We start from the raw sequence: 21,506 nt of genomic DNA, 5'->3' as shown, positions 1-21,506 counted from the left end.
CTAAAGTTAGGCAGCATGGAAGACTCCTAATTAGTGTAAATAGCAGGTGGTCAAAATGTGACTCAGGTGCTCAATTTTATGGTTTTTAAGTGGATTTTCCTGCATTGCTGGCACTGTAGGTCTTTGAGGATCTTTGAAGTCTTAAGCATTTCTTCTGTCCTTTTATATCACTGCTTTGGACTGAATGATACAAAGTTTTTTTTGTCCCTATAGATGGTTCTACACTTTCCTTGGAGAATATCAAGTAGAGCAGTTTGTTGTGCTGACTGCACAGTGTAGCTGCTTTACAGTAGAACTGGGAAGAGGCAAGCATGCAGAATGTTAGATTGTACATAGTTGAGGTGAGACAGCTTTAACATTATCTCTGTATGGCATACTTTTCAGGCCAGGGCAGGAGAGTTTGCTTCCTCCTTGAAGGGCAGTGTTCTGCGTCTGCTTCTTGATGCTGGATTTCTCTTCTTGCTGCGCTTCTCTCTGGATGATGCTGTGGATAATGTCATGGCAGCATCTGTTGGTGCTCTCCGAGCTCTGCTGGTGTCATCTGATGATGAGGTGAGAAAATCATTATGTCCCTGGCTTTGGTTTCATTCTGAATCATTTATAGAGTCAGAATTAAAGGACAAGGTAAGTAACTTCTAAAAAAGTCTTGCTGGAGGGGTTAGCTTAATGGTCAGTAGAATGCTATTTTTGTGCTTTGGGACAGACAAAGGACTGTATTATCCAAATTTGAGAGATTCAGTCCTCTTTTCTCCTATTTAAATTGGCTCCACCTATGATTAAATTCAGTGCAGGCTGTTGTGGGAGTTCTCTTCCTTCTTGACACCTTTAAAATCTAGAGCATGTTACTTCTAGTGTATATGTACGATTTAGATGTTTTATTTTTTATACAACCTCTTCTGTTGTTGGCTTTTTGCTATGTAGTTTTCCTGCTTCTGAACAAATTTGTGACTAAGTATTTTCCCTGCTTTGTCAGGCCTCACAGTAGTACTAGTCTCTCTCCATCACTGTCCATCATCTGTTGTTCTCACATACTTTTCTTTCACTACTGTATACCTATTTTTCCATTCTTACAAGTTTATTTTCTCCTTGATGCTTTTTCTCTTGTTAGAAAGCTGAAACTTCTTTTGGATGTTCAGAGATACTGCACCCCGAACAGCAAGGTTAAAGAGTCTTCCTGGTTGAAAAGAAGCAGGCCATTATGGGCAAAGCAGACTGTGGCCTATGTTTCAAGTTCCTTTAATGTTAAGCTGCAAAGAGAATGATGCTAGAAAAGAGTGGTTAGATCTCTAGAAGCCTACCATGCAGACCCAGAAATGGGAGCAGAGCTAATAAATGTCAAATTCCAGTTTAACTTCTAGAGCCCTTGCTGGTTATTTATTTTTATCTTAAACATTTTTCAATTAAGCTGCATTTCTGTTCCTTGTCTAGTGAATTTAATTCACGTCATGGTAATTGCTTTTCATGATTTCCCAAGTGTCTGTGGGTCATAGATTAAAGTCACTTATCTGAAAAATCATTTCATCTACTTGTAAATGTTTAGAGTATCCTTTATTGTGTTCCTATTTTCCTGAGTTAGGTGGAAATCTGTAAGGCATCCTGTAATTAAGTGGTTGTGGGTTTTTTTTTTTTTTTTTTTGGTCTTATGTGATCTCTTTGTGAGAGAATTTTGTGTGCTTTTACTCTCCTCAGAAATATCTTGATTGGACTTTCTCATGGTACCAAGGGATGGCTGCATTCCCATTTGTCCCCATCAATGAGGAAGAAGAAGAGGAAGAAGAAGAAGAAGAATTAACTGGAACAGAGAAGTCTCAGAATAAAAAACAAAAGGATGAAAACAAGCCAGATGCAGATGTAGCCCGTTACGACGTTGTAAAGGTAAGCACACAGCTTGGCCTGAAATCTTTCTGGAAAAATAGACTGTGCACAGCAGCTGTGAGTGCTTTTGAAATGTGTACTCTTCTGTGTGTGTTAGTAGTGTTATGAATGAAAATTAGAACATTTCCTTGGCTGCTGGATGTCATGTTTCTGTCATACATTATCAGTGGTGTGATTTTTATTACTTCTAAAAATGTTGAGACTTGACCAGTGTGACTTCATCATTAACTATCTCTAACTTCCTCTAGGGAAATTGGCAACAAGCATGCTGATGACCATGATTTGTTGAAAGATTGAATACAGACATGATTTTCATGTTCACTTACTTGAGCTAGAAGTGAAACAGTTCCAGACACTATTAAAGTTAAACAAGAGAATTACAGCTGGATAGTTCTGAATTAGAATGGTACAATGACATTCTCCTTGCATTTGATCCAGTGACTACTTAGCATTTCCCTCTTCATGTTGCATCTCTCAGAATGAATGTCACATATGCCAGGGATGTGAGGTTTAGCTTAAATATGAGATCTAACAACAATAATCTTTTCCATCTCAAACTCCACCCTGCTGGAGCTGCTGTCGTTAAGGTCTGTGGTCACATCACTTAGTCCGTGTTTTCCAATGGCAAATGGTTATAAACTTCACTGGGCAAATGAATTACTGTACTTAGATATCTGGTTTCAGTTAGTGACTTTGTAAGTTCAGATTTGTTCTATTAGGCTATGCTGCTTAAGAGGCTTAACAAAAGAGATGTAGATAAGAGATGAGGTCAGTTTGTCACTCTGGAAACAGTTATGTGGTCTGAACTCAGAAGAGATTTGGCATAAAGTTCTCCACTGTTCCAGCTGTTCTGAAATAAATTCCATTTCACACCTGCTAATTGGTTGTTACATCCCAGTTCCACATATTGGAAAAATAATATTTAAAGTAGTACCTGAATCCAGTCAAACATAGAGCTTCAGACTTGCCTGGCTGCAACTTTTAAAAGCATCAGTCCTATGAACTCAAGTGTTGCACCTTTTCCCTAAACTAGAAGTGCATAACGCTATCACTAAGATTGATTCTTATCACAGTTACTGATCTTCTGCTCTGTGAGCAATACAGAATCACATAATCCATCTGCATCTGTCTTACTGCAGAATAGAAACTGGTATCTGTTCTCAACTTCTGTCAGCTTTCTCCAATGTGACAAGCACTGTCAGGACTAAAGAAAGAGTACTGTGTTAGATGAAGGTGGTGGCTAGCCAAAATGAATCAAAAGCCATGAGAACCCTTTTCAGCCACATTACATTTTAATAGTCCTTTGTAGGAGAGATATTCCCTGTTACTTGCAGTTTCACACTCTGGAGAGCGCAACTATCCAAAAAGCTCACTGGTAGTCTGATACAGAACAAAAGTTCAGATGTTCCTGCTCTGTTGGGCCAACTTTTTGATTGTTTGCTAGCATGCTAGCTTGCAAATCTACAGAAACTTCTCTCTTCGTTTCCCCAGTGGTAATTTTAATACTTTCTATCTGCAAAAGATTTAATTGCATCTGCCTTTCCCTTCTGCAACTGCTTCTCAGAGAGCAGTTAATAAGAACGTAATGAATATTTTTTTCCTTTCAGGGACTTTTGAAGACACGGATTCAGCACCGGCTGAGGTACATCCTTGAGGTGGTACGACCTGTTCCAACGGTTGTCCTGGATATCCTGCACATCCTTACTCACATAGCAAGGCACTCCTCTGAAGCATGCATCCAGGTAAATCTGTTATTGTACACGAGGAATGGTAGGAAAAGATTTGAAAAAGGGAAGAAAGAAGCTGATGAAGTTGTGACAAGGAGATAAGACAAACTTGAGTGTTCTGTATGTATGGCTACTGGAATTGCATGCTTTCAGTTATTTGTAATGCCTGCTATTTCTCTGCAGCTGCTTGACTGTCCTCGGTTGATTGAAACCATTGTCAGGGAATTTCTTCCTACTCGATGGGATCCTCATGTGGCTGAGCCAGGATGTTTACTCACCAGTCTCCATGGGGTTGCTTGCGCTGCTGCTATGAAGTTCATCAGAGTATTGGCATCTGGAGGCAGAAATGCAACAGCCAGGCTGGTAAGTGATTATCAGAAGAGCTTTTCGGTTATCAAATACCATTGTTTTCTGTGCCTTGCTTCCTCACTAATGATGGATAATTAACTGGGGGTGACTAAGCTGAAGAATGTGATTCAGACCTGACCAGTACATATGAAACTGGGAGATATGCGGTCAGGGTTCCTGTTTCAGTCTCACTCTGAGGTAAAGGGAAGCAATAGCGCCACTTCAATGAGTAAGAGATTGAAGTATCTGACATACAGCTTTCAATCTTTCCCTGTAATTGTTTAGGCTTGGCAATAGAAAGCTAGTGATGATATGTGTTTTGTCGAGGGAGTAAAGAAAACAGCAAAATTTACCCTTTCAGTGGATATACTGATGAGAAGCAGCAAGCAAAAGTTGAAATACAAGACAGTTAAAAATAGAAATTTTACTTCTAAAGCAAAAGTGGTGAAACTCGCAAACAGGTTGCCAAGGAGGCTGCAGACTTACCGTCTGTGAAGAAATCCGAAACCCTTCTGGACCTAGCACTGAGCAACCTGCTCGAAACAGAGAGAACTGCAGTTTCCAGAGGTCCTTTCTGACCAGCAACTTTTCTGTGACTCTATGAGACTATAATTAGAATTGCTGGTGGTTCAAGCATGGTGTAGCTCTTAACCACAGTCTCTGTGAAGTTACCTCTATAGATATCTTCTGCCATTTGCAGGGAAACCTCAGAAATCTCTTGGAAGACAGAGTACGAGCTGAAATAAAGAAGCCAAAATAATCCTTGTGAAGAAGATGCATGTGTGTGTTCTGAAGGAATTGTTGACAGTATTACAATGTGTCTTCTGTTGTATAGCACTAGGGAAGCTATTTCAGTCTTTTTTCTTTCCTTTATTTTTTTGAGGGGGGGGTTGGAGGGAGATCTATGTAGTGCAGCTGTGCAAAATCACGCAGCACAGCTCAGTGATACTGGCCAGCAGCAGATGCTTAGAGTGCACATCAGCATGTATTGGTCTGTACTCTCCTGTGGCTCCAATGATAGGCAGCTTAGGACTTCATAAACCAGAGGTCTTACTTGTGTCTTTGTGTTTTACAGCCCTAGTTGAACTTTCCTGCCATGAATTTACCTTAACAGCTCAGATTATTTGTCGGTACTTACAGCCCCTCTTATCTACTTCTGGACAAGTTTTCCATTTCAGAGATAATTGTGTTCACTCATAAAGGGCATCACACAGGTAACATCAACTCAGAGCAGCACCCATTACAGTGCAGTGTGCACCTCTGAGGTGTTTTGGTTCAGTATTCTTAATAGCATCTAATAAATTGCTATGTAGGAAATTGCTGGCATCATCAGGAGAATACTAAGTTGTGCTATAAAATATGTAGAGAAACATGCTGATAATAGTGGGATATTTAAAGCTGTAAGCGGTGGTAGGAACATAACAGAAAATCTCTACATTTCATTCTCGTTTGGATTTTGAGTAGTCCAGGTATTCCAGGCATGCAAACATTATTTACAAGGTTCCTACTGCTCAGGATTTGGTTCTGTTTTACTCTCATATGACTTGTTGCAGGCACTTGAACATGGGAATGGAAAATACTAAAAAACAAAATAGCGTAGGAATTTTACCTAAAAACAGAATTCTTCTATCTTCCTCCTCAGGAAGTAAATTTAACTTTGCCCTCTGTTCTGTAGGAGGGGTGTCAGAATTCATAGTTTGATTCATCAGCTCCTTTGCTTCTTGTGGGTGTGCAGTGATTTCCTAACGAGATGGCTGTAAAGCATTTGAATTTCAAATTATCTATAATGTGTCCTTGTGTTGTGAGAAAGACATTGTCAGTGCATTTGTTTAGACAGAGCACACATAAGCTTTTGTATGTGTGGGAGAGGGAAGAAGCAGCTCTTTTCTATGGTTAAGCAAAAATATCCAGTTGTTGGGGAGGATAAAAGTTATTTCTAGAGGACTGCAAATGAGTCATGTCAGGCTTAATTAAATACTAAAATAACCTCAGAACATTTTCAAAACACTAGAATTCTGTATTTTTTTAAAAAATATTAGGGAGGAGGTACCCTTTTTGTAAAACAAACAAAGAATTATAAAAAGATTCAGGTTGTATGACCTCTGAAAGCCATCTAATGTAACCTCTTAAGAGGAATGCAAGAAGCCATTTTTGTGTATAGTGTTTTTGTTAAGATAAATCTCAGTATAATCTGGTGTACTGGAGTTCTATTTATGACTAGTTAAAGAAGAGTAATTTTTGTTTAAAAGTCAGTTAATGCTGCAAGGAATCCCTGAAACGAGAGTGTGTGGGGGCCAGCAAACCTCTGTGGTTTGAGCGTACTCTGTGTGTGGAACGGATTAGATAACACCCACGCATCTCTTTCAGGGATACATCCATCTTAATTGCCATTAATGATTTAATGACCCTTTGTAGTACGCTCCCTAAGATTACACAAGATGAAAACGGGTTAGAACAATGCTAGGGGAGTTTAGAATAAAGTGCAGTAAAATCTGCAGGTTTTTTGGTGTGTCAGGGTAGTGAATGTCGTAATGCATGAGTGAAGTCTCTTATTCCTTGGTTGTGTTTTGGTCTTTGTTTACTTGCTTTCATTTGTTTTACAGCTTAACAAGTTTGAAATGAAGAGCCGGTTAATTCGATTTACAGCTGAAGATCCACAGGATCTGCTTCTGCCGAGGGAAGAGGCCATCAGACTGAACACTGAAGCCTTCCGGCTGTGGGCAGTGGCTGCTGGTTACGGTCAGGCCTGTGACCTCTACCGGTACAGTTCAAAGGTGGAGAAGTGGAAATGGTGGGGGTGGAGAGCACAACGGAGGCATCACGTTCCAGAGGGTTGAATTTGGGATCTATAGAATCAGTTGCTACTCCCTTCAGAGAGTCTTACCTCCCTTCCTCTGGCCTCCTGCAGTAAAACTCAGTTTCTGAAGGTGTTGGTGTTGAGTTCTTTTCTTTTTCTGGCTCTCTTGTATTTCTTGTGCTTAATCACTTTTAATTTGTTGTTTCTTCTCTTTCTTCATTCTCTGTGGGATAAACCTAAACTTTTTAGGACTACATCTTTTTTTCCCTCAGAGACTTTTGAATCAGCTGTGCTTGTGGGACCTCAAGACATGTTGAGTGCAGCAGACCTAGGATTGAATCTGATGTGCAAAAGGTAGTCTGGGCAGCAGTCCCCAGCATGTATGAAAATTGAGGCAGGCTAATGCAGACAAACTCTGCATCCACTCTCAGTTCAGTACAAAATTCAAGTTCTTGTATTTGAAGTTCAAGGTCTGCTCTGGAATAAATCTGACCTTCCTTAAGCATTGAGTCTTACTTGAAAGCATGGAGGTAACTGTGGAGTTCCCCTGAAGAGGAGTGGAGAGGCCAGTAGTAATTGTTGGAAGGGAGGTTCTCTTTGCAATAGCATTTTGAGCGCAACTGTGTATTGGTTAATAAAGTAAAACACTATATGTAATCTTTTAGCATTGTAGATAACACTGAGGAAAGAGAAGCAGCAGAAGATTGCTTGAATTTGCATTATTATAACCACGTATACTCTGAGCATTTGAAAACTAGAGGAAAAAAAGAAAATATTTGGTGTTTTTTCAAGAGTTGGTTGGAATGTTTGGAAGCAGGGTAGATTCCTTTCAGTTGAGTTGGAAATGATAGAATTCTTGGTCATTTTTTCCATGTCTGTTGATTATTCTGTTTTGGGGATGTTGATGTTTCTCATCTCGCCTTAGCAATGTGCAACAAGAAGGTGTCCAGGGAAAAAAGGGCCAGATCCTCCCGGTGATAGCAGGAGAAGTACAAGAAGCAATGGCTACAAATCGAAATGAAGGAAGTTTCTCTTAAGTATAAGGAAAAACTTCTACTGTGGAGATAGTCACACTGGAACAGATTTTTCAGAAAGACTGGACTCTGCATCCTTGAAGATATTCAAAACCTAACTAGACATGTTCCTAGGCAAACTTAATTTAGCTGACTAAGCTTGAACAGGGTGTTGGACTACTTCCAACCTCATATATTTTGTATTTTAAACCATAGGGATCTCTATCCTGTGCTGGTGAGGATACTGCAGTCTCTGCCTGAGTTGCTCAGCACTAGCCACGAGAAGAACCCGATGTTTGAGTTATCTGTCCAGCGAGCTGCAGCGGTGGTTACTCTGCTGGTACGTGTGACACAAACTGCAGGATGCACGGTGGAGCTGCACGCCAAGCTGAGCAGGTAGGCCCTCTGTCACCTGTTTTGTGCATCTGAGCAGTTGTCTTATATTCTCTTCACTTAGGAGACGTGACTTTACCCTTCTCTATTCGTTCATTTCATATGGTGTACTGTCCCACGTGTGAATCCCTGCATGGTGGGATGTGTTGCTTTTGACACGAGGACAGAAGAGAAGAACATTGAACTTTGAAGACTGGTAGTTAGCTGTATGCCTGCTAGCCTGATAAGAGGGAGAGGTAAAAATCTGCATTTAGCAGTGCATTCCTGCCAGAATGAACTAGAGAACTCCTTTGACTTTTCCTTCAGGGAAAAAGGAAATGACCTCTCTGAGGTCTGGAGGAAAGAAACTGTGGAGAACAAGGTGGATCAGGATTAAGAAAAGTGGGCTGTGGGTTTGCTAGTTTTACTGGATAATGGGGTAACATTCAGTAAAACCAAAGCTTAGCTAAGGAGAGAGTAATGCAGGTGAAGAAACTTTAGGTTTCTTCACCTGCATTAGTATTTTTAGTATAGTTTCTCATTTGAATTTTCTGTCTAAAATGATTTGTTCTAGTCTGGGGGAACGTGCAAAGTTGTTTTTCCCCTAGTAGCTGTCATTAGGCATCCATCTTCCATGCTACATGCAACTAGAAGTCTTGCTATTAAAATGATATTTTAGAGAGAATTGTTTTCAAGGCATCCTCACTATCCAGTGTCATTCTTCTGCTGTGTTTCAATAATAGCTGTGAAGAGAGTGAACAGATTCCACCTCCTCCAGTAACGTGGAATCAAGTGTCAGGCTTACAGCCCTTTCTGGAGACTAGCATGAAAAAATTCCTGCAGGTGATATCTTGGACAGAAACTTGGCAAATTCTTCAGCCTCTGACCACAACTTACATGATCTACCTGGGAGTTTATTACAGTGTTTGCAGTCAACAGGTAAGGACAGAAGAACATAGGTTGTCTTTTCACGTCACTGGTATCAGCTTCTGTATTACCACTGAAAACCTGGAAAAAAGAAAGGAAGGCTTAGAAGAACACAGATGAGGACTAGATGTTGTTTGCCACACCTGTTACCTAGGCTGGGTGCTGATCTTTCACACTGGCAATGCCAAATGTCACTGTCTTAATTTCTTCTGGGCTCAGAATCTCAATCAAGGAGTGTGGTAGTGCAATGACTCATTTGATTTACTGCAGAGATACCCAGCATGCAGTAAATATGACCTAATTCAGTTTGGCAGTCCTTCCTCCTCGTAGGCTAAATTAAGTTGCACATTTTTGCATTTGTGATGGTCTGAGATCCTGCATGTGGACAGTTATTGCAATAACCTTGTAGGAAGATTGAACACAGAGGGTCATACCATATGAACTTCGGGCAGGAGGCAATAAAGATGAATTTATTTACTGCTCCACCAACACTGAAGGTCAAATTCTGTAACCCAGTCACTGTTGCAGTATGTAACCATCTTTTTAACAGAGTTTTCTGAAGGTGGCATATCAGTGTTATGCTGTTGAAAAAACGGCGTCTTATACTTTTGCTACTTCAAAGATTCATGTCCTAAAGATAAGTACAGGATTCCTCTTTACTGCCCGGCTGATGTGCCCAAGTTCTGGCCTGGGAGAGCTATCTTCAAGATGTGGGGATAATTTAATGCCTGTATTTATTCAGACCTCTCTAACTCCTCTGAAATTTGCCTGAAACAAATGAATTTGTTTGCCTTGGCTAGGGTGGAAACTGCCCAGGTCTTTCAAAGATATCTTCAATTCTCCAAAGGTAGTTAGCTCCTTTGACCTGCTGTCATTAGGTCCTGATATTTAGAGACCCAGGAAGACCATTCAAAGAGACTAGTATTCCTTTTTACCCTCTACAGATATTCCAGAAAAGCAGCTGACTAAATAATTTCTTAGGTCCTTGAACTGTGCCATATGAATTCTGATTTCCACTTAATAATAATAATAATCAGCCTGTGGTTAATATGATCTAATTTAAAGATAAAATAAAAATTACACATAGTGTATTTGAATGGATAAGAGGAAAAAAAATAACCTGTATGGTCACTGGACTAGTGACTAGACTAGTTTTAGACTAGTGAATACAGGGACCTCCATGGGATAGTTTTTGTAGACTACTAAGAATTAAGGATAACATTTAAATTTTGCTGGCTGATTTCTGGAGACAACTTTCACCTGGGAAAAAATCAGATTCTGTTACAGCAATGAGTATTTCTCTAACAAAGGCAATATATAGTGAAAAAAGAAGTGCCAGCCTGTTCATTCAATCTGGAATATTGCTTACTAGGGTCAGAAGAATTTGGATGGTTCCCTTAAAAACAAACAAACAAACAAAAAAAAACACAGGTCCTCCCCTGTGCAGTGTTCATCCACAGCCTTGTCTTGATGGGTAGGTCAACTGCACTCTGTACAGCTGAATATTATTATTTTTATTTTTTTCCTGCGACCCTCATGATGCCAGTTTGTTTTCTCAAGGTAGTTCTGATCACCTTTGTGTTTTCTTCAAGTTAAAGAGAAGATGAGCTTATAGGTAGAATGTTAAGAAGTGGGAATGTCAACCACATAGAGCAAGTTTACATTTAGGGAATTTTCTCCCAAAGATCCCATACCTTACTTCCAGCTAAATAAGAGTTCTCTCTGATGCATTCTAATACTTGAGTATGAGGACACCTTGAGGTGCCAGCTCTCAGTTTCCATGCTCTCAGCAGTTAAGCTAGCTTTAACCTATAGCAGTACTGTTATGTAGATGAGGTGGTGTGTCATAACAACATCAAAAAAGAACGTAACTAAATCAGTGTGTATTTTTGCATTCCTCTGTTTTCTCTTGTTTTATGCAGCCATCAGTCAATCCAGTTGACTGCTTAGAGGAATTGGAACGTTTGACATCTGAGGTGCTGCAGCCCCTGCTCAGCCAGCCAGCCATGCACAGCATGTGGGATTTGCTCAGGTAAAATTATTTCATTGCTTCATTTCTATACTGTACTGTGTGGTCAGGAGGGCACGAAACACGGTGGTTCCAGGGGCTGGGAATCCACTCACAGCAAAGAAATTTTCTAATGTTGGCCTAGAATACATCAAAAAGTACAGTTATGCTTTAGATGATTTTCTCCTTTCCCATTTATTTACCTTTTGCATATGTACCTCATATGTGTGATACTGAAAGCTGGATGAATTACAGTGCAGTAATTCAGGCTCTGTCTACACCCCTTCTTTGTCCTTTCTCCCCTTGCAACACAAAGCATCTACTGCAGAGGTTCTCCAGTTCCTCCTTGCCTACTGATACTGCTGCAGTGCCTGCCTCTCTACCCCTCCGTGTAGCTGTGTTTTATATCAATTTCAAATAGATTTTATTCACTCTTGGCTTTGATTATTTTTTAGTTTCCCTGATTTAAAGACAAGAACAAAGCAATGTCAGTTTGAGTCCTTACATCAGTGGGAGTGCATGCACCATTCACATGCTGTGTATGAACTACTTTTATAAAATAATTTAAGTTCTTGCAGAGCTCCTTGAAAGGCCCTGCAGGAGAGAAAGTGAAAGGCTGGATACCAAATTGTCCCTTCAGACGTTTGGATAACATAAATTTGGTCTCAGGCTCTAGGCACTGTTCAGTGCTGTGGATGTTCCCTCTTTCTGCTGTAGAGGGAGCCTCACTACCACCCTACAATCAGTTCTGTGGAGAGGGGTAAACTGAGAAGTTTGACTTGTATTAAGGAAAACATCCAGTCTTATGTAAGGGACACTGGAAATTTTTTATTTCAAAGGGTATTTGAATGCTCACCAATCTGGCTCATGTTCCTTCATGACTGAGAGCTGAGTTCTGAAGCTTCTAGCACCAAAATTTCTGATGCACAAGGCAGCATTTTTGCAGTGGCAGTTTCAGATATAAGCTGGCTTTTTGGCTTTGCCTGTCTGATAATTTTTGAAATGTCCAAAGTATGTGGGCAGCTTTATTAACCTGGAATACATATGCATGTGTGTGATTTTTTTTTTTTTAATCAAGGTCCAAAGCTTTCAAATGTTTGACATCAGAGGTGCATCATTGCATCAATATTTCTGCACATCATGAACAATATAGCTGAAGACTAGAATCTGTGACAGCTCACTGGCATTAGCTTCTATGTGACAGTCCTTACTTTACCAACTGTTGATACTGCTTTGGTTTTTCTCCTTTCTATTTTGCAGTCATTGAGGCTTTCATTTTGCCACAATGTGTGGCATGGTTTGGATGGTAACATTCCTACAGGATAAATTTTCAGTAATATGAATCCTTTTGACCTGATCTCTTTCATTCTGTGTTCACACAGGCCATGTTCTGCTCTGTGCAACCCTCTGTCCTGTTCCCCAGCACCTGAATCTGTCTTCAGCATTGTATCTTTGAGTTGTACTGGAGGCAAACCTCCTCTGAGCCTAGTTGGCTCCAAGTCACCTTTCCCTTTCCTCACTGCCCTCCTATTTCTCATCAATAGCATCACCCATATTCACAAAGGACTAATCAGCAAGGTGAGAATATACTTTTTCACTGTGAGTTCTATGTGAATGATAGCATGCTTTGGAAGGAGATCAGTATTTGTATCGTCTCAATTATTAAAATAGAACTGGTGTGTTTTTAATGTAAAAATATCAAAGTACTTTGGAGATAAGTACCTTCATTTTCAGAATAGGCGAGTCTTTGAATTCCCATATCCAGTTCATGCTGGGAAGCTGGGATTATAGAGTAGGTGCCAAATGATGATGAAGCTTAAAGGATGGAGTTATCCATTGAGAATAGTTAAACAACTGTTTGGCTGAACTAAAGTGTCAGATAATGAAAGAGGGATGATTGAAGGATATATAACAAAGAAAAAAAAGATCAAACTAAACAAAAGAGGAAATTTCTTCCTTCTTCTGATATTGAACACAGGTGTGAGCACTGTGGCAGAAGGACAGATATTTCTCAGGCCATTTCTGAAAGTCTTACAGCAGTCAGCAGGAATTCTTAAGGGGAAAGCAGGGGATGGTAGACTTCAGAGAGGACTGTTTTACTTTCCTCCAGTGCAGACTGTGTTACTAATATTTGTCTTAATTTCTGTTTCCTTTATAGTACAGCTCTGTGCTGAGCTTTGAAGGCCTGAAGGATTATCTGCATCAAAGCTGGCAGACTGCACCCCCCTCAGTAACTCCAGCATCTGCATGGATGCTGCGCCATGAGTATCATCTGCAGTACTTCGCTTTAGTATTGGCTAGGAAAATGGTATCCTTGTTGGCCTTTCATTTCTTTCACTTCTGGAGTTGTCTTCACTTTAGTTTCTCTAACTCTGGCAGCTGGTCTTTCCACATAGCTGATCTAGATTTGGTCTTTTGCTATCTTGACTGTTCTGCCCCATGAGCAAGTAATATCTTTATAGTTACTGACGTGGGGATTTAGATCCAAAATACTTTAGATGGCAAAATTATATTTTTGCCTGTCTTTGGGCTAGAGTGAGAACAACTTTCCTAGCAATACTCCTGAAAGATGTCTATGTGAATGCTGACCAAGAATGCTGTTCTTGCAGTCCTCTTTAGCCTCTCACTTTCCAGCGAGATCTCTCCCTCAACTGCCTCCCCTCCACTGTCCTTGCTGATGCCTGTTGACAAACAGTGGTTTTATCTGTTTCTTTCCTGTGCAGGCAGGCACTTGTCCGGATTACAGCCGTCATGCCTCGCTCTATCACTGCGTTGCCATGGCATTGCTGAGCCGTCTGTTGCCGGGGAGCGAGCATCTGGCTTATGAGATCCTGCTGGATCTTGCCTTTAATCCAGAGTTTCTTCTGTAAGCTGTGCTTTTTTTCTGTTTTTGTTTTCTTTAGTCTGGTACCTGGGAAGACTTGAAAATGATGAAAAAGCAGATGTTGGCAATGGAACTTGGTTGTGTTTTTTGACCTTCAGTAGGGCTTGTATTCAAATTTCAAATGCTTACTGGCGTATTCTCAAGTCCTGGAGCCTCCTAGTCAGACCGGCAATGTGGTTGTAAATTTATCTTGGTTGTATCCATGTTGAGAAATATGACCAGTTTCTTTTGAACCCCTCAGTGGCAAGGGTCCAGTGATTTCTGGTAGAACTGATTTTCACTAAGGTCCAGCATCTACTGCACTGATGGTAGCGAGGCTAGGAAACACATGGGATCCTGATCTATTCTGAAAAATCACTAAGTCTTCCTTTTAACCCTTACTATACAAGTTCTTACACAGTTGTTTTTTTTTTTTTTTCTTATTTGATTATGATGTATTCTCTACGTTGTACTAGAAATAATATGGAGTACCTCAAATGTGACACATCTACATCTGGCCAAGATGGTAGCAGTTTACTTTGTTCCTCACAATCAGTTTAGAACTTGCAATGGTGCAGCTTTGTAGGAGATTGGACCAGTGTGCTGCAAAGAAATAGCATGTATCTCCAGCAAATTTTCCTTTAAAAAGGAAAGCTTCCCCACACCCCACCTCCTTACAGATACTTGCTATATGCCATTTTGCAAAAGTTTGGCAAGTAATCTGAGACCATGATAAATGTCTGGTCTGAGACTGTGACACACAAGTTTGACAGCCCCTCTGCCTTAATTTGTTTGCCAATCTGTGTGGTTCTTTTGACTGTGCAAAGCTACCACTGTGGGAGTTGTCCTATTGACTCAAGGTGGCCTTACATGATATACAGTATTTCACTTCAGCATCCTGACATCTGTGCTGGTAAGTTGTTTCCCTAGAATGGAATTGCAGCCTCCTCACCAGACTGCTGGCTTTGTGTGGAAGTTTTTCATTTAATGCATTTGTGTTGGTAATTCCAAGTGTAGTTCTATGAATTTCCTGTAGATATCAAGATAGTTAATGCTTAATGTGTTTGGGATTTTCTTGACTGATGTTTGCTTTTATCTTACAGCGAAGGGAAAACTGGAGGGCCAGAAGCAGCTGACTTTTCTGATATCTTGCATCTGGGTACCAGTGCCAAACTGTCACAGCCTGGCTCTGCAGCAGCATCTTCTTCAAAGCCTACTCGTGGTGCCCTGCTGAGAGAATCATACCAGAATCTGCCTGCCATCCGCTCCTGTTATCTCTCTCATTTTGTTCACTTGCAGCCTGCCCTTGTGCATTCCCAAGCATCCTACCAAGGACGTAATTACCTCATCCAATCAATGCTGCTTCCTGAAGTCAGAGGGCCCATCCTGCCTTCAGACTGGCCGTTCTTTCCACTTATCAGCCTCTACAACAAAGTGACTAATGCAGAGACGCGTGGGGCTGTGCTGAACTCTCTCCCACTTGATCTAGTCAACACTGTGACCTGGAACCTTCAGTGGGTCTTGTTGCTGGAAACTTGGCGTCCTAAAACCCTTCAGAGCATCCCTACTGCTGCCAAACTTGCACGACTTATGTGCATCTTCCTCACAGGCGGTGACCTCTTTCTAGAAGCACCAATCCACTGTTACACAGCTGCGCTTCTTTCTGTGTATTGCCAGCCCAAGGTTCTGGACTCCCTGAACTTGGATGCTCCGCTCCCTGGTTTGGCGTCCTTCCATGATCTGTATATAAGTCTGCTGGAGCAGTTTGAAGGTGTCTCCTTTGGAGATCCACTCTTTGGAGTCTTTGTTCTTCTACCTCTGCAGAAGCGTTTCAGTGTTCATCTGCGTCTCTCTGTTTTTGGGGAGCACGCAAGTATCCTGCGGGCACTGGGAGTGCCCCTCCAGCAGGTAATCACGCTTTATGGTTGTTGCCTGCACGCTTCTGAGATACTGGGCTCTTGGCTGTGTTTCTCCAGCCCTGTTTTGGTCATTCTTCCAGCACTATTACTACTTTATCTCAGTGTCCACTAGAATACTCATTCTTCCTTCATTTCCTTCACTTACAAGTTCTCATTGTTCTTGAAGAAAATCCAGTGCATGGAATGTAAAATGAAGTAAGAATGGAGAGCAGTGGTTTTTTTGTTTGTTTTTTATTGAGATATATTACAGCAGTGTATACTTTGGCTTTTTTTTTTTTAATGGGAAGAAGGACTTGGAGAGGAAAACAATGTTATTGATTGTGAGTCTGGAGAATAGTGTCCAGTTCCTGTAGATTGCCCTTGTTAAAGAATCCTTTCAAGAAAGATTTTGAACTTAGTTTGGGGAGCTGATAATAGGTATAATGTGAAAGGTGGGAGCTATGAGATTGTTCAGTCTTCAGTGGATGCTGTCCCATGTCCTGCTTGGTCTAGTGGCTGAGAAGCTCCTAATTTATGACTCCTGTGTATGAAGGGCTAGTCTGCACCCTGTGCTCTTCTTGCATGAGTTAACATTGCCTTATCTCTTCTCTCAGCCCGGTGAGAATCTTTCTATGCAGTGCATGGGCAAACACGCTTTTTTCCTCTCAGATCATGTTTACAGTTGTCTATACTGGAGTTGTGCTTGACTGGGTCACTAAGTGAGAAAGTTTTATCTGTGAAGTGCAGGAGTGCATTTCTTTTGAATGAGCAGAGCAAAAAAGATTGGATTCAGCTGGCTTTACGTTCTTTGTCACTTGCAAAATAACAGATGATGCCTGATTTATCCTATAGTTTGCTAATACAAAGACAATTTTTGGAAAAAAAATTAAATTGTGAATTAGCAGTTCATATGCTTTGCCTCGTGTGATTGCAGTGCTTTTGTCCTGGTTGTAGTGGCCCAGCAGCCAGTTTCTCTATATTGTTATGGCCAGATGAGTCTTTGTTTCTTAAGCCAAGTAAGCCAGGATTCTGTGGCCTGCTTCTTGTGATGAGCTCTCTGTACTCGTGGTGCTTCTAGTAACCCTTCCCTATGTATGTTCTAGTTTCATAAGTATAGGAGCAAAATCACTTTAGGGGGAGGTGTTTTTTTTTTTTTTCTTTTGTTTTGTCTTAAGACATGTTTAACTTACCTTAGTGGGCAGTAAAAATTTTAGTAGTATTGCCTTTGTAGCCAAAGACTAACGGCATAGCTGCTGGTTTTCTCTGAAGACTGTTGCTGAACTGTGTAGAATCAATGATTTTCTTTAGTCCTGCAAAGAAAATACTTCAAAGTGAAATACGTAACCTTAGACGTAGAGAACTTGTGAAAATAGAGAAGACAATTTGGACTTTGGAGAATGGAGAAGTGAACAAAACTAAGATGTTATTAAAAGCGGTTCTAACCTATTTTTCAAAGCTAGACAGTGAAGTCAGAAAATGTTGGAAGCTTAACAGCAGCATTAACTCTGGCATATATATCTGCTTTCCTTTTCTTGCTAAATGCATAGGCTTTTGTAAGTCTCTCTGATACATTAGCAGAAGATATAGTGCTGCTGAAAGCACTTTGTCTTTTTGCTTTGAAACACCTTTTCCTACCTGTGCCAAAAAGCAAGTACCATCACTTGTCTGCTAAAACGCTTATCCATAATGCTGAAGAGATCTTGAGGACACTTTGACAAAGGCATGTCACATCAGTCAGCGTGGGCAGTAATGGTCCTGCTCCAAATGGGGAATGTCCTGTGTTATATGGCAGCCTTAACAGCTGGGGAATTCCTCACTGCTTAGATTCTGCCTCAGAAGGTAATGTTGCCTTTTGGGTGGGTTTCTTGCAGTTTCCTGTGCCTCTCGAGCGATACACTTCCCCTCCTGAGGATAACTTGAACCTCCTGCGACATTACTTCCGAACACTGGTCACAGGTGCTCTGCGCAACACCTGGTGCCCTGTTCTTTATGTGGTGGCCGTGGCTCATGTGAACAGCTTTATTTTCTCCCAAGACAGCACAACTCAGGTAGGTAAGGAATATCAGTGCTTCAGGGCTGGGAGCTTTGGATTTGCACTTGGTATTCCCCAGCATCCATTGTGGTTTGTTGATGAATCACCCACCTTGGACTTGAAAACAAAGAGTATAAGTATGTCTAGAGAACTGTGCAGTTGTCTGAGATCTGAAATTTGGAATCCACATAGGAGCCAGTAGACAGCCACTGTTGTTTGTAATATCCTAAGAAGCGTGCACTAATCATAGCCAATCCTACAGAAACGGAATCTAAGCATCTGTGAATGAATGTACAAAAGGAAAGAATGAAGCACGTGTAATGAAATTGCTGACTATGCAGAGAGGGCTTGTAATAGTCTTAGCCTCTGCCAGGGACAGTCTAAAGGTGTGGAGCATTTTTTCCTTTCACCTTCTTTGAATAACTCACTGCCTGAGTTAACCAAACAGGAGCCCAACCATGGTCTCAGATTTCCAGCACTGGTTCCTCCTGCCCTTTTCTCCCCTGATCTACAATTCTACTTGATTGTTGAGATGTCAACAAGGGAAGGAGGAGAGGGAAGGACCAAGTGGTTACCACCTTAAGGCTTTTTTGATAGAACAAGCTGCTCTTTGGACCATCATCAGTATAGCGTTGTTCTAGAGTGCTGCATGGCCTGTGGGCAGAGATGGCATTTGCTATATTAATTGAAGTATATGCTTTGTTTTTAGGAGGCTGATGCTGCTCGGAAAAGCATGCTGCGAAAGACTTGGCTTTTGGTGGATGAGGTAAGATCTGTAAGGATCAATGTGTACCATTGAGGCTATGGTTTTTCAGGCATGGTACTCTCACAGATTTGCATTTTGGCTTTTGAAATTGTTGTTTATCTATGTTGCTAACTTGAGAATGAGAAGATTAGCAGTAGGATTTTAACATGCAGTATTTACCAGTAGTGTTATCTAATTCTTGTTATGATTAAACTCAACACAATGAGCCCCTCTGGAACATAGATTAATGATTCTATGATTCTATGAATTTCTTCTACTCTATTTCCATATTTCTTGCCTGAGCAGTGTTTTTTCTGCATAGTGACAGGTCCCACAGGGCTGGTTCTAGCACAGCTATGAACAGGCAGCCAGCACGGACCTCCCTTAACATTTAGTTGGATGCTTCCCCCACAGAAGAACAAAACAGATACTAAGTTTCTCTCACCTTTCCATCCTGCCTTACCATAGCAGATCTTGCTGAAGTTTATCATTTGTGTAACAGCTATGTAATTTTGCCCTTTATGTTTAGTATTTCAGTCCATTGTTATAAGTTCCCACTCAAAACCGCATTTGGGCTTCTTGCAAGGACTGTTGAGAGAGATTGTTGAGGTGAGAGTACAGAAGAGGAAAATTCATGCAAATTAAAAGACTTTCTTGAAAGAAACTGATTTTTTTTTTTTATAGCTCTTCTATTGAAAGTGTTGCAGTTAAATATGTTGGATGTGGTAGTTGTATTGTCTGTCAGGTTTACTTTGTTGTGTCAGAAGTAGGAGAAAAGATTAGATTTGTACTTTTAAGACATGTCTAATGGCTGCTGTTTCTCTCCTCAGACCTTGAAAAAGCACCTTCTCTACTACAGACTGCTGAATACAGAGAGCCCTTTGGGCTTTGACCTTTATGAGCAACTCCCTCCTATACGACTGAAGTACCTGCAGATGGTGACGCAAAAAGACAATAAGGAGAACGCACCAGTGCTTGTCTCATAGCCAAACACTTGTAGAAGAGGACAGTCAGGGGGAAGAGCAGGAGAAAATTATGCTTCACTGATGAAAATATGCACATTTCAGATTGTTAAAGTGTCTTTCTTTGACACTCCTGGTATCTCTGCAAAGTGAAACACTGATAGAGTGCTCCTGCACAGCACAGATCTTCTCAAGATATGGCAATATGTGTATGCGGTCTCTTTCTTATGAATGCTAGAGCATTTTCCAGAATTCTCTTTCAGATTGTTCTGCTTCATCCTGGAGGAGGGGAAAATGTGTCTGAGAGGCATTGGACTGGTGAATAAACAAAAAGAACTGGAAAAAAAAAACAATATTTCATTAATTCCGTCAGGAGATTGTGAATTCTTATGATGATGTCTGTCTTCCCAGGATCTTTTTCTTGCTTTTTTGTGTCCTGGATTTTGAGTGGTTCCTTTCCCGTGCAGCTCCCAGCAAATAGTATGACAACACAAGAGGAAAAAACTGATTCTGTGAGGGCTTTGTTTGTTTGTTTAGTTTTGGTTCTCCAAGATATTTCTTGAGGATTGTATTTCTGTGCACATTATCAGTCAGTTTTTATTGTGTCATACCTCTAACAAACAACAGATCCTGATGCAGTGGTATAAACACTGGTCATTCTACCTTGGTTGCCTTTTAGATAGCCTCTAAACTGCTTTCTTTTCTCCGTTATTTAGTTACACATTTAACAAGATCCGAAATAATTTTGTTGTAGGCAGAATATTAATCATTCCCCATTACAGGAAAAAAAATCCGATTGTTTAACTAAAAGGCTCATTGTTTCCCTTCTGAGGAAAGGGGAATGTAATTTAAATTCTGAAGCAGAGATCCTAAGTTTACATCTTTTTTTTTTTTTTTTTCTTTCTTAGAAAAAGCTTATTTGATCCCAATTTTACATCCAAACTCAGTACTGCAGCCTCAAACACAAGGACTAGAAATGTAGTGCCCTAAAAGACTAATCACATGTGCCAGGTCAAGCCCAGAATTTACTCTTCAAGTGTAATCTCAGTGAGGTGGATGTTTCATTTATATCCAGTCGTTCTTGTAGAACTACAGTCAGTCTGGCAGGCTTTTGTTTGGAGAACTTCTATGAACAAAGCTTGTTATTTCTTTTCTTTATTATGAATAAATTCCTCTGGGAGGTGCACGGTGATGCCTATCCTGAAGACTTCAGATTCTCTCTACTTAACAGACAATTTTCTAATTCTACCAGTACCCCTTAGGTTAGAAGGTAAGTTTCACATTTTTTGTCCCCTTATTTCAGATAGGACATAGATGTAATTGATGTGTCATTTTAAATTTTTTTTCATCATTGCTATTTTTTCTATTGCAATTTTTGGTCTGCTGAGGTTAATAGCACGTAATGTAATAAAGCACCAAATGGTCAACTGTGATTTTTATTGTTAAATTATTTTAAAAATATTTGATATGATAAAAAGTTCAATTGAAGGCATGCAAGTTTTCATTTTAGATGGTTTAAGTCTGAACACCTGTCTTTGGAGAGCAACTGCACAGTAAAATTTAAGGACTCCTAGATGCCCAATTAAGAACTGCCATCAGCAAGGAATTCATCTTTTGCTCTTCTGACCTCCAGTTTTTAAAAATCTCTTCCTGTCCTTTGTGTGATGTGAAATTGAGTTTTGAAATCTATATGGATGTAAATGAACATTTTGATAGTTCTGTAATTTTTGTGGAACAGTGAGAATGTTCTACTCTTTATTTAAACCTCTTCAGTTTCATAGTTCTGTTTGCAGCTCATCAATACATTCGGAGTGCCACATGCTGTGAGATGGGGTGAGTCACTAACTGCCAAATATGTGTACATGGTACAAGAGAAAGCAGTAAAGAAAAAACTGTTCACAGATAATATTTGGAGATAAAGGGAAGAGATGTAATAAAT

The 21,506-nt window shown here is 40.4% G+C and overlaps 1 protein-coding gene across 9 annotated transcripts in view; it reads left to right on the top strand.

Moving 5' to 3' along the window:
* RPAP1 (RNA polymerase II associated protein 1) overlaps positions 1-21,000 on the top strand; it is a 38,627-nt gene extending 17,627 nt beyond the window's left edge. For 7 of the 9 annotated variants that reach the window (XM_085224792.1, XM_085224793.1, XM_085224799.1 and 4 more), the window contains 15 exons: positions 385-552; positions 1,690-1,875; positions 3,483-3,617; positions 3,786-3,965; positions 6,554-6,711; positions 7,977-8,156; positions 8,873-9,071; positions 10,982-11,091; positions 12,450-12,645; positions 13,226-13,375; positions 13,791-13,933; positions 15,034-15,838; positions 17,700-17,876; positions 18,570-18,626; positions 19,436-21,000. In XM_085224792.1, coding sequence (XP_085080918.1) covers positions 385-552; positions 1,690-1,875; positions 3,483-3,617; positions 3,786-3,965; positions 6,554-6,711; positions 7,977-8,156; positions 8,873-9,071; positions 10,982-11,091; positions 12,450-12,645; positions 13,226-13,375; positions 13,791-13,933; positions 15,034-15,838; positions 17,700-17,876; positions 18,570-18,626; positions 19,436-19,591 — 3,000 coding nt within the window. In that variant the 3' untranslated portion in view covers positions 19,592-21,000. Of the gene's footprint in view, positions 1-384; positions 553-1,689; positions 1,876-3,482; positions 3,618-3,785; positions 3,966-6,553; positions 6,712-7,976; positions 8,157-8,872; positions 9,072-10,981; positions 11,092-12,449; positions 12,646-13,225; positions 13,376-13,790; positions 13,934-15,033; positions 15,839-17,699; positions 17,881-18,569; positions 18,627-19,435 lie in introns of all 9 variants that reach the window. The other 2 variants (XM_085224800.1, XM_085224801.1) reach the window with 2 other exon arrangements.
* The last annotated feature ends 506 nt before the right edge of the window (positions 21,001-21,506 follow it).

Source organism: Meleagris gallopavo, chromosome 5, assembly GCF_905368555.1.
Source record: "Meleagris gallopavo chromosome 5, MGAL_WU_HG_1.1, whole genome shotgun sequence".
Taxonomy (NCBI): domain Eukaryota; kingdom Metazoa; phylum Chordata; class Aves; order Galliformes; family Phasianidae; genus Meleagris; species Meleagris gallopavo.
Note: the sequence above shows the minus strand (reverse complement) of the source record. Positions and strands in the feature narration are given on the sequence as shown.